Source organism: Cryptotermes secundus, unplaced genomic scaffold, assembly GCF_002891405.2.
Source record: "Cryptotermes secundus unplaced genomic scaffold, Csec_1.0 scaffold692, whole genome shotgun sequence".
Classification (NCBI taxonomy): Eukaryota; Metazoa; Arthropoda; class Insecta; order Blattodea; family Kalotermitidae; genus Cryptotermes; species Cryptotermes secundus.
In genome coordinates, this window is record NW_019735469.1 from 245,356 (window position 1) to 258,604 (window position 13,249).

Consider the following 13,249-nt stretch of genomic DNA (forward strand, 5'->3'; position numbering starts at 1 on the left):
CCTAGAGGTCATGTGTTTCCCCTTCCCTCTTGTCCCGACACGAGCTACGTTTACAGACNAGCATCAAATGCTCCACCAATCACAATCCACCTATTCTTTTTTTTTTCTAGTATTATTTCCATCTTATGTGAGTCAATGGACAAAAAATGTCTTACTATCTCTCTCTTTCATTTTCTTCCATTTTTCCAAGTCTTTCTTCCTTTCTTGTCATCTTTCCATACCTGCCTCCTTTGCTTGTAAACTCTTGTTCATAAATGCATATACTCGAGTATGCACCATATAGCCTACTGCAATGGCTGTTATACTCTTCTTTTGTTTCTTAGCCTGGAACACCAAACCCCTTAGTGTCATTATGGGTAGCAGACTTAGCTGATCCAAAGAACATACGCACAAGGGACCTTAAACCTCCAGTGGCACTCCAACACACCAAGTAAGTAATATCATTAGCCCATAACAAGAATACCATAGAGACAGTGACAAGTGTATTCAGACAGGCAATCAATCTATAGTACAGTTCTCAGTTTTACAGTGATGCATCGGATTGTGTAGGGTCAGTGAAAATATGCAAGTGCACAGTCACGAAAATTATATTTCCATGAGTTTCTGCTACGTGGGTGATGGGTTTCAAGAGATTTATGTCACTGTCAGGACCTCCAATACTTGAAATACATGCAAGAACTTTTTCCATTGTCTAATAGATCTAGTGGCTTGCCAAATGCTTATCGCACATCTAAATATTACATTAATAGTAATTTTAAATTTAATAAAAATTAGTTAATTTGCCACATTGTAAAACCTGTATGTAGAAGTCATGATGTTATTTTCAGTACATTCTTAATATATTTTTTTGTTAATGGGATGGGACTAAGTCCCATGTGCTGCGGCCACTTCTGGCCTATTGTACCAGCCCCAGATGATAGGTGAGGGTGATTGTGGAGAAATTGGTGGAATGAAGATTGGCAGGGGAAACCGAAGTACTCGGAGAGAACCTGCCCCAGTACCACTCTGTCCACCACAAATCCCACTTGACCAGACCCCGGGATCGAACCCAGGCCGCCATGATGGGAAGCCAGCGACTAACCGCTTGAGCTATGGTGCGGTTAATATTTCTTACTTAGTCATCTGAGATTCAGCCCTAAGATCTTCATATGTTGTATATATTTAAAGTTAAATGGATGAAGAGAAATAAATACTACGAGTATATATAAAATCACACGTTATTTGCTGTGTTGTGGATGTAATTTATGTTATATGGTTACTCTTCAATGTGAGGTTTCCTTAGAGGTCAATTATAATTGCTCTTGTAGTATGCATGCTTGAGACCTGTGTGTGCTCTCTGTAAGACACTAGTCTTACCCATGCTGTGACTCAAACTCCAACCCCTTGTCTGTCCAGCCCATAGCCAGTCACTATACTGACTGAGATATCCAGGCTCATTGTTTAAAAGATGAAAGTGTGACTAACTTCTGAACGTAGGAACACAAGTAACCTTATACATCTCCTAATTCAGTTACAGTTGTGTAATGTTAGTTCATATATAAACTAAAGCCCATGACTCAAGAGACTGTAGTTAAATGATACAGTTTTGTGAAAAAGGTGTATTATTTGTTGCAGCGAATATTACTTCACAGCTGTGACGTGGGTGAGCGTAACAGAAGTGTCAGTTATATGGATGAACAGACCACAAAACCTTTCTTTAGTCACTGTCTGCAAGAGTCCCATGTGGTTCTGTCAAGAGGTAAAGAGCCACAATTGAAATAACTGGTAACTGTAGTTGGAAGTTGTTTGTTGTTTCTGCTATGTACATATGTAGTAACGCATTTTATCAAGGCAGACATATTTTCTAGAGGTAATAACTGAAGTTATACAGTTAAGAACATTTTTGTAATTTAAATGACACGTACAATGAGACCCAAACTCACATGCATTTCTGTCCCAGAATAGTGAAACCATCTCGTTATGCCTTCCCATTAAACAGAGAATATAACAATAACAAGAAAAATTGATAATATGGAAATATCATGCAAATCTTATGATGCAAAACCTTTTCGCACTTTTTTTTGCATATTGGGGGGTGGAGTCCAGTTGGGTCCACTCGGCACGTTGGCCACTGATTGGCCTATTGTACCTGCCCCGGGTGATTATGTTGATGGAGAATTTGATGGAATGAAGATTGGCAGGGGAGACAGAAGTACTCGGAGAAAACCTGTCCCAGCGCCACTTTGTCCACCACAAATCCCACTTGCCCAGACCCGGGCTCGAACCCGGGCCGCCGCAGTGGGAAGCCAGCGACTAACCGCTTGAGCTATGGTGCGGCCTGGATGCAAGACCTTACAAATAGACATTGTAAGGGACTTAACACTGCATGACCTTGTGCATTACACCAAAAAATATACTTCATACATTATTGGCTTTCTGCATCATACAAGTTTTAAAATGTTAATTATATATGATCTACTTTAAATAACTTGAATTGTTTCTTGCATCCTGTTGTGTATTTAATTAATATTAGAGTCAATTTTACCGACCACACAACACATTTTTATTATTGTTACACTACATGTTTCGACCTCAAGAGGTCATCCTCAGGTGTACGAACACAGCTGTATAATTACACCCAATGATATTTGTCTTAAGTAGGAAGTGACTGTATAAGTGAAAGTGAAAGCACACTAGTGATCTGAATTGAAATTCGATTCGCAAATTTTAAATTTTAACTTTTGACATTTAGAATAATATTTTAACTTGTGTTTTGTGTGAGGAGTTTCATATATTATTGAGCATGGGCCTGAATAAGATACAGGATCGAATAAGTGAAAAGACAAATATCATTGCATGCAATTATACAGCTGTGTTCGTACACCTGAGGATGACCTCTTGAGGTCGAAACATGTAGTGTAATAATAAAAATAAAAATATATATTGTGTGGTCGGTAAAATTGACTCTAATATTAATTTAAATAACTTGAGTACAGATAAGTAACGCATTTACAGTTATGCAAAACCACTCTTGACACTGAACACCCTTGAAGTGACCAACTAGGACTTCAGCCTGGAGACAAAGGGCAGTCTGATAATATCACTGAGACAGTGTAGTATATTTCAGATTCTAAATCATATAAAAGCCCCAGATTAAAAATATAAAATGAACAAAAATAGGAACTAAATTTATATCGTTTGATGATAGGAAGTTATAAATGATGTTTTGTTATAGTTTCTTGATGTCTTTCTGACCCTCATTGTCCATTATTTTAACTACATCGCTAAATATTAATTAATTTTGATCTTTTGGCTTAAATGTTGCAATAAAATTACATGTTATTTATTTCATTCTCAACATTGCTATGAAGAGTGTTTTCCTGTTTGGAATCTGAGAGTCTCACAGCTGTGGCTTTGAAGAATGTATGTCTGCTTGGATGTTACACCACGCAGTCTTGTAGATGTTTACTGATGTTTTTGAGAAATTGGCTTACTTTGTGACCCCAAAGATGGAGATGGTACATTCAAAATGTTTCTAAACAACAGCTGGATGGGATGCTACCACCAATATCTTTGGTACAATAAATCATTTACAGACAGCATTTGCTGACATGAAATGTTTCCCTGTTTCTGAATTTTAATTATATTTTTCTTTCTGCTGGTTGGATTACTTTATGATGGTCTCAGTAGCTAGACTGCACATTGTTTAACGGGAGGACGACAGATAGATGATGAATTGGAGAGGTTTTTGAAAGGAACTGGTAGTACCTAGACAAGGAAATATCCTGGCATTTGCCTGGATGTGCGCAGAAAATGGACATAAAAATCACACAAAAGAGCCAGTCTCCTGGCTGAGACTCAAACCAAGCATCTTCTAAGTACAAGCCAAAAGCATTATTTCTATGCCAGCCCATTCAGTGAATTGTATGAATATGTTAATATTGACAATGTAACATATTTATTTCTTAAGAACCCATGATTGTGTATGCAGTTATGTAATTATATATTATCCTTCGCCTTCCTTGCTATAAACATTGCCATTACGTGTGAGTCTGAAAAATGTGATTTCATTTAAATGTGCCCAACTGCGGTAGCACAGTTGGTTGAGGCAATATGCTACAACCTGGAAGGTAGCAGGTTCTAATACTGATGAGGTCATTGGATTTATCAGTTGACCATATCCTTCCAGCTGCACTATAGCTCTGGGTTCGACTCAGCCTCTAACAGAAATGAGTACCAGAAATCTTCCTGGGGGTAAAGGCTAGCCAGCCAGCCAGCCAGCCAGCAAGTTAGGCTGACAACCTCACCACCATCTGTGAGCCAGTTGTCTTGAAAATTTGGGAGCCTCAACGTCTCAAAACCCCATTGGCCTCCACTGCCTGTTACAGAGATAGTCTTACCTTTTAGCTTTACCAACTGATTTAGATGATTTTGATTAATAACACTCACTTCAATTTGGGACTGCTAGCTGGCCAATTGAGTGAGATGGTTAACAGAGAGAGTACATTATTGTGTGGTTGGCAGATGAGAAATGTGAGAAGAGAAGGGATAGTTATGTTTGATTTGTGTGATTTCGCCCTATGCAAATTTCACACCAATCAAGGAATATCAACTTACATCAATTTAAGATAAATTTTACCACAGGACCTGAAGCATATACAAGTATAATTTCAGTTAGGCTCTCAAACAAAGTCTGTTTTTAAATAAACTGAAGTTAATGAAACTTAAATTGGTAATACTGCACTAATATAATGGAATTTCTTCATATCAGGTATGATCAAAGTATATCAGAGAACATGGAAGATATACTAAATATTTCATTTAGGGCCTCAGAAGAAACCAGACTTAATGATAAAATTTATTTATACTTTGCAGTGTGGGTACTGTTACTTTCAGACAAATTGATAAAGGGTCATGACTGTATTATTAGACGAAATTCGATTTCTTTCTTTACTGAAATGCACTTCCAGAGCAGTATACAGTGAAACTCCTATTTAATTTTCCTTGATTTGACGTTTTACCTCGTTTAACATTCAGTTTTAATGGACTGAATTCAGTAAACCTGGTATTACATTACTTAACCTTAAGATTTCTTCAGTTTAGTGTTCAAACACACTACTCTGCAAAGAAACCTTAAATGGGGGTTTGACTATAGTTCTGTAGCCTTAATTATATCGGGCCAGTTTAAAAAAAAATGTTTTCTATAGTGCCTGACTAGTGAAAGTTGAAACTTTAATACAAATCAGTTTTTTGTTTCAGACACAAAGAATAAGTGGGAATGGGCATGGCTGGGTGGATTCACAAGACGCGCCTCTTTTCTCGTCAGATGGCAACAATTACGTTACCATATCACCTGTACGTGATGGGCCTGCAGGCTCCTTCAGACATATAGTTTCCGTTAATATACCGAAGAAAAGAGTAGTGCCACTAACACACGGAAAATTTGAAGTGGCTAGGATACTAGCATGGGACCATTCTGAAAATTTTGTGTAAGTCTGTTTTTATGTTTTTTGTCAGTTCTTTCATATGTGCAGGTACAAGATATCAAGTTCCATAATTTTCATGCATTCTTCTCCACCTGCTGTTATTAAAGATTTGTTACTCTTTCTCCAAAGAAGGCTCCTCCAGCAGTAATAAAGGTGACTGTACTCAGGATTACTAAGTTTCTGGACCTCACACTATGCTTGTATTTGGGAGATGTTCAGTTTTAATCTCAGTTAGAACACTGGCTATCCTGAGGCTTTCCATGATTTTCTTCAGTCCTTCCAGCAAAATGCTTGAAGAGTACCATAATTATGCTACAACCACTTTGAAATACTTTCCTACATATGGTTTATGAATCATCCTATCTCCAACATTACATAGTCTCAATACTAAAATCATCGTCCAGTAAGTTACTTCGCATATTTCTTAAACATTTCATTAATATCAGCTGATCCTATAAGCAATAACTGTTTCTTCTCCTGCAGATACTATTTGGGCATACCAGAAGCACGCCCAGGGCAATTACATTTGTATCGAACACGTTCAGTGTTACCCCGGGTTGGAGTGCCCTTGAGTACTCCTCAGTGTCTCACATGCCAAGCTGAAGAACCTATCCATCACACATACCCATCATATTATGCATCTATAGGAGCAGGAAGGCCAGGGACTAGCGGTGATGAGGAAACTGACGAGTGGGGAGAAGATGTTGAAACAACGGCTGTGCCCACTCAGTCACCACTTACAAAGAGAACAGGTGAGTTCAGTGTAGTACTGAATGAATACAGTGAAAGAATATTTTTTTTTTGTATCACTGTACCATAAAATGTTAGAAATGTTGTGTGAGGTTATGACTGTGCACGTGCTGTTTGCAGGTAGTACTGTTGTTAGGTGTGTCTGCCAACAGTTCTTTCTCTGCTGTCAGGTCATCATTTTCATGGAAAATACTTATTTACATGAGCTGCTTGAAACTTCAGTTTTGTATTTTTTTTTTCAATGTTGGTTGGAATGGCTTGAAGTCCCTAGTACATAATAAAACTGAGGTTATATTTTCAGTGTGTCAAATCTTAAGCAATGATGGCAGACATTTTATAGCGTTAAAGCTTAGCGAAGTGTAATTATTTTCTGTCATTTTAATATCTTCCTAAATTTAAAACTGTCAGTTTACTACACAGCCCATCGACAATGCAACAAATTGTTCCTTCTTTCTTACACTTTCACTTTCGATACAAAAGTTTCGGCCCTAAATGGCCATCTTCAGGTGTCTTACTGTGCTAAAACTGCTATACTGCACTAATATTGTCCATTCATCGCATATGTGACTGCATGCTTCATGCTTTAAAATGTCATAATCATAGCCAATTGGTATGCGCTAAAATAGCACACACTGTAGTTCATGTAATTTAAATCAAATACAAATCTATTAAAATTTTCTTAAAATTTTGCAAAATTCTTATTATACCTCACAAGGGGCATCATCCACTTGTTTTGGTCTATAAGGTGTAATAGGAATTTTACAAAATTTTAAGAAAATTTTAATAGATTTTATTTGATTTAAATTAAGTGAAATACAGCATGTGCTACTTTAGTGCATACCAATTGACTACAATTATGACTATATTACATTTAAGCATCCTGTTGCACTATACACTTACACTTCTATATGTAATAATACAAATGCCGTCATCAATGCAACAATTTATTTGGTTGTAGTTCTTTGTCTTTTCTTCCTCTACACTACATGTTTCGGCTGCAACCGGCCATCATCAGGTGTATTTTTCACTACGTAGCTGTCACACTGCACACAATCTAAAATCTAAAACACCGGCCTGTCAGTTTTGTTTAAAATCTCGCCAACATACGCTCATCAATTTGATTTTAGAATTCTAATTTAAAATTTAAAGCTTTAAATCACGGTGATATCCCCTTTGTGTCCACATGTGTTGCAGCGGCTATTTCTTATTTTCAGCACCATTCACGTATTATTCTGTGCAGGCTCCCTGTGTGTGTGTTGCTGCTCATCTTTAATACACTACTATCTGGTGTGTTGTGTCACACACATCCCTGTGATTTAAAACTTTAAATTTTGAATTTTAAAAGTTATAAAATTTTAAATTAGAATTCTAAAGTCAAATTGATGAGCATATTTTGGTGAGATTTTAAACAAAACTGACAGGCTGGTGTTTTAGATTTTAGATTATGTGCAGTGTGACAGCTACGTAGTGAAAAATACACCTGATGATGGCCGGTTGCGGCCGAAACATGTAGTGTAGAGGAAGAAAAGACAAAGAACTACAACCAAATAAATTGTTGCATTGATGACGGCATTTGTATTATTACATATAGAAGTACAATTATGACGTTTTAAACCCTGAAGCATGCAGTCGCATATGTGACAAATGGACAATATTAGTGCAGTGTAGCAGTTATATCATAATCTTAAGATGGCATTTAGGGCTGAAACATGTTGTCTCAAAAGTAAAAATGTAAGACGGAAGGAAAAATTTGTTGCACTGTTAACGGACTGTGTAGTACATAAACAGTTTTAGATATAGTAATGCAATGGAATGCTTAAATACAGAATCTTCCTAAATTATTCCCATGAAAGTTTTAAGATGGCAGCCGAATGTGTGATTAAAATTGTGAATCCCAATAAACAGTAAATATTTTCTGAAATATGGCTTATTGAAGTCAGGTAAGACACACAGACATTCAAGTCAAAAAGAACGGAATGACTTCGTAAGGATTAATGGTATGATTTGATAATGTGATGTATCCAGTAAATACACATCTGCTACTTTGCTTGATTATCACATCTAATTGAACCCTGAATTCTAGGAAGGCAGAAACAACGGTGGGATGCAATGGACATCCTGGTGCAGCCATGTCAATACCACAATGTGGTATTTAGTCCAGGACTCAACTATTACGCACTGGAGTGTCTGGGACCTGGTGTGCCCACAGTACAGCTTTATGCTACACGGGGTACCACTCCAAAACTTCTTGCCACTTTACAAAATAACACACAACTAATAGAGAGGGCTTCCAAAATGGCACTACCCCAGGTTAAAACATTTCCTGTTCAAATATCGGGAGGCTACAATGCACAGGTTCGACTTCATCTGCCCCCAGGACTCAGGGAAGAAGAAATAACACGTTATCCGCTAGTTGTTCATGTGTACGTATATTTGCATGCTGTCTTGAGATCCTTTCAGTCTCCAAGTTAACCGAAAATGTCTTCTTTGAATTAAACGTTGAACTCCTTTCAAAATTGGACCACGTGTTTTCTAACTTTCCTATGTATTTTATTCTTGCCTTCACACCAATTAATACTGGATATTCAGTCACTGATCCTAGTGATTTACATTCTGATCTTGAGTGCTAGTGTAAGAACTGGGCTGTGATTTGGTTTAAGATTGATTCTGAAAATGTTATTACAAATTAGCATGCTCATCCATATGAATAATGTCACTAATTGCATGTAGCAGCATTGGATCTAAGGAAATAGTTATTTGTCATTAATTTCGGACTTCAAACTGCCTGAAGTCTCAGTGAGTGGACATTGCGAGACAGGTTCACCTTTCATCCTGAAGCCATCGAACACCTGTCTTCAGAGGGCCACTGCAAATGTCAGTTTTGCCATAAAACTGCACACCATCTACAAGATTTCTTTAAATTCTGAGATTACTCTATTAGTAATTGAAACCTTTGGACTCTTACAAAAGTAACCTTTGGGTCTAGAACATTACTTACAAATCCTACCTACAAAAAGGAATATATACTGTAATTTGTAAAAGAGTTTAAAAATAAGTTATGATACTTTAAATCCCAGTAGTCATGTTCTTTAGATTCACTCTGGTTGGCAAAATTGATGTTGATGAGACCCTAATCTTAACAATGAGATGCAACAAAGAACTTGAGTGCTCTCTATTGGGAAGCAAGAAGCAAAATGGGTTAAATGATGCCAAATGCAGCCATTGGAAATCAACCAACCATCCAAGACCAGGATCTTATGGAAAATTTAGGGTTAGGATTCCACAGTGACTGTTAACGCTACTCAGAGCCTGCTCTCAGATGAATGTGGATTTCTCAGTGTAGAGGCCACAAATTTCCCATGAGTACATGAATTTGAAACTGCAGAAACCAAAAGCAAACCATATGCAGATGGGAAACAGTGAATACTTTAAATCTACCAGTGGTTTATTGTATTTATAAATAAACTGAGAATAAATGTCTGGTAAAGAATCACAGTGTGATAAACAGTGAAAATAGGGCTCATTACCAAGAAAACATTGGTCACTAAACAGGTTTGTATAATGTTAACCCCTTAGACTTATATGTGGGAAGTGCTTAATTTGAATTTTGGCCGCGATATTGGGAATACTGACAGGTTTTTCGCAGTTTCCCTCATTCCATGATAGTACCTTGATTAGGTCCTGACTTCTTTCAACCAAGCCCTTTTCAATTTATCAGTCATCTGTGATCCTACCACTTGATGCCTTATAATGTAGCTACTGACAACAAGTATCCCACAAAAAGAAAGTTGGGTCACCTTAAAGCTGCCAGGGAAAGAAGTGAAAGTAAGTAGATGTATCAAACTTCAGCTTCATACATTTCTATGAAAGAGAAATGCATGTTCTGTGGTTTTATAAAGAATTGTGTTCTTCTTTGGCAGACATGTTATAGAGTAATCAAAGTTAACAAAGTACAAAACTTGCTTGGTCAACATTATGTCCTTAACTTGATCCAACTACTGTTTACATCAGCTTGTACATCATCCATTCATGTATAAGATTATATACATTTTCTTACAAACTTGGGCTTCAGTACATTAACTGTGATGAGACTCGGTTCCATGCTCTAGAATTACTGTATGTGAAGAATCAGAGTAAACTTGGAGTGGGCAGGGCAAGGACACTTCTGAATTTGTAGAACCCTTTCATTCCTAAATGAAAACATTTACCTGTCAAGTGCCATAAAAATGCTTTGTTCTATATATATATATTAAAGAAGCATATATATAATTATTCTTGGAAACTGTGGCATAATCTTTCAAGTTCGTGGTTTTAACTTGCATGCAGCAGAAAACCCCAAAATACTATGACAGCTTCTTAAGATTTGTGATTCTCATACAGTACATTAATGTAACACCATTATTTCCTTTGTGTGGTTATTGTTCTATAGGTATGGTAGCCCAGGGTCACAGATTGTCACAGAAAGGTGGAAGCTGGACTGGAGTACATACTTGGCAGGGAATCGAGACTTTATAGTGGCACAGATTGATGGAAGGGGCTCGGGGGGGCAGGGTTACCAAATGCTTCATGAAGTTTATATGAGGCTTGGCACAGTTGAAGTGGCAGATCAGCTGGAAGTTACTGAGTAAGTGTTCATGTACAAGAATCATTAAGACAATCATGAGAAATATAAAATGTTTCTGATGGTACATTAAATACAAATATAAGATTAATTAGAGTGTCCATTGTCTAAGATTTACATAACAATACATAGATTAAGAAGTTCATTTTTCACCATCACCTACCGCATATCCACTGTCAGCCACCACTGTGAGTAAGACAACTAAAAGAAAGATCCCTAGAAGCACTGAAAGATGAGGAGGACAATCATGATGATCATCACCATCGTGTTCACTATCGCCATATCAACCATTATGATTACAACATTATCACCGCCATTACTATCACAACCAATAATGATACTTACGGTATGAAGAAAACAAAGATGACTTTCAAGAAGAGAGTGACAGCCACCATCACCACACGGAACACCAGTATTATGTAGATGACTGATGGCGACTAAGAAGACAAACACATATATCAGATCAAGACGACCACAGAAACAGAGACTATGATGTTCACTGGCTGTACCTGCAAAAAGACAACACAGCAATAAAAGTAAGGCAAGCACAGTCAACATAACAAAACGATTTCCAGTATGGCCGAGTCTGCCAAGACAATCATGTTGACAAACACAGCCACAAGGATCACCACCACGAAGATAACCAATATGGATGAAGATCAACACGTTCGCCTAGGTTACCAAGGTAACCATAAGAACCACAATGATGACAACCAACACCACTGCCACCACTATCATCACCAAAGTGACTGCAATAATTAGGATAATAACCACCACCACTTTCAAGACAATCAAGAGAATCATAGGGACAACCTCAAATACCCGCAACCAACATCAACACCACCAGAAAACTTGAGTTATGTTTAGAAATATGACAGAAATCATGCAGTTGCTGATGAATATTGCAGTGCCGAGCAGGATTAGAGTATTCAAACCGCAGTTATGAAGCCATGTCACCACCAGGATTGGTAGTTTGACTGGTTTACATTTATTGTGACTTAATTTTTCAACATATTGCATGCATCATTTGTGTTCTTGATGCCTCACTTGAAACCTGTAATCCATTTCTAACATAACATTCACTTCCACACTTCTGATTTCACATTCCAGACATATAAGTATACACGTATACTAGGGAGAGTCAGTAAATAGGCTGTAAATGGATATAAAACGTAAAACATGTCATATTTGAACCTGGAAAAAACTTTTTATTTCTCAAAATATCCTCCACCAACATTGATACACTTGTCCCATGGCTTTACCAGTGTGTCAAAACCCATGACATAGAAGTCATTTATCTGTTATCTCAGCCTCTTCTGTACCCCTGTTTCAACCTCTTCATCATCAGCAAAACATTTGCCACCAGTTGTGAACTGCTTTATGTGGCAAACACTCACCACTGTAAACAGGACACTTCTTTATGAATATCCTTTGCATTGAATCCTTTTGCTCACAAAAAACACACAGCAGAATGAACATGCGCATGTGCATCTGCTACCTAGACTGTCATGAAGCTTGACTGTGCTGCTACCTAGTGATACACATAGAAAACATATTATGTCCATTACAGCTGTTTTAGCTCCATTTGTGACTTATTTACTGACTCTCCCTTGTAAGATACCTTATGATTTATGCCTTAGATATTAGTGGCCATATGGCACATAACAGACCTGTGTTATCTGCATTTTCTTATAGATATCTCCGAGACTCTCTTCACTTTGTGGACAAACGACGTGTAGCTGTTTGGGGTTGGAGCTATGGTGGCTTCATGGCAGCTATGGCACTAGCACGCGAACAAGGCGTCTTCCACTGTGGTATATCTGTAGCTCCAGTCACAACATGGAGACTATATGGTTAGTTGAAATGTAGTCTAGATACGTCACATTGTCACATTGTCACACGTATGAGTGACTGTAGATGGAGTATGGACTGGTGAATGGATTTACTGACCACTTATTCACACCACTCAGAACTACAAGTAATGGGAGTGTCATTGTTGATTTCCACACTTTACAAATCACTACATGCGAAGTCGTCTTCAGTTTTTACTAGTCATATCCTGGAGATGGATTTTAACACAGCAATTATAACAGTCTCGCTATAACTGTAGAGCATGCATAAAGTTTTCTGTTCACATCCAGACTTCCAGCTAACTCCCAGTCATCTTGGAAAACCACATTGTTGTTCGGAAATAACCTTTAAGAGGCGTGATATGGCTGTTTAGACATGGTATCCAACCTTGTTCTGGTGACAGTGTTAGTCAGCAATATATTAATAATTATTTTTTATTTAATAATACTTTCCACCATTGTTAAACAAGTGGCTACCAGATGAAACTTCACTTTAATGAGAATAGATCTATATTAGTATTATGGTGTTTGTCCCATCATTTCACTAGCAAGCTGAGACTATT

General features: G+C 37.5%; 1 protein-coding gene and 1 long non-coding RNA gene across 2 annotated transcripts in view; one reads left to right on the forward strand and one right to left on the reverse strand.

Moving 5' to 3' along the window:
- The window catches only part of LOC111869399 (dipeptidyl aminopeptidase-like protein 6), a 253,783-nt gene that overhangs the window by 235,313 nt on the left and 5,221 nt on the right, over positions 1 to 13,249 (forward strand). The window contains exons 9-15 of the mRNA XM_033753417.1: positions 324 to 430; positions 1,615 to 1,738; positions 5,239 to 5,468; positions 5,949 to 6,217; positions 8,299 to 8,638; positions 10,645 to 10,839; positions 12,532 to 12,689. Coding sequence (XP_033609308.1) covers positions 324 to 430; positions 1,615 to 1,738; positions 5,239 to 5,468; positions 5,949 to 6,217; positions 8,299 to 8,638; positions 10,645 to 10,839; positions 12,532 to 12,689 — 1,423 coding nt within the window. The remainder of the gene's footprint in view (positions 1 to 323; positions 431 to 1,614; positions 1,739 to 5,238; positions 5,469 to 5,948; positions 6,218 to 8,298; positions 8,639 to 10,644; positions 10,840 to 12,531; positions 12,690 to 13,249) is intronic.
- Positions 244 to 12,589, reverse strand: LOC117282709. Its single transcript, XR_004513550.1, has 3 exons — positions 12,507 to 12,589; positions 11,182 to 11,345; positions 244 to 324 (listed from the first exon to the last, which is right to left on the reverse strand). It is a non-coding gene; the product is annotated as an uncharacterized LOC117282709 (long non-coding RNA).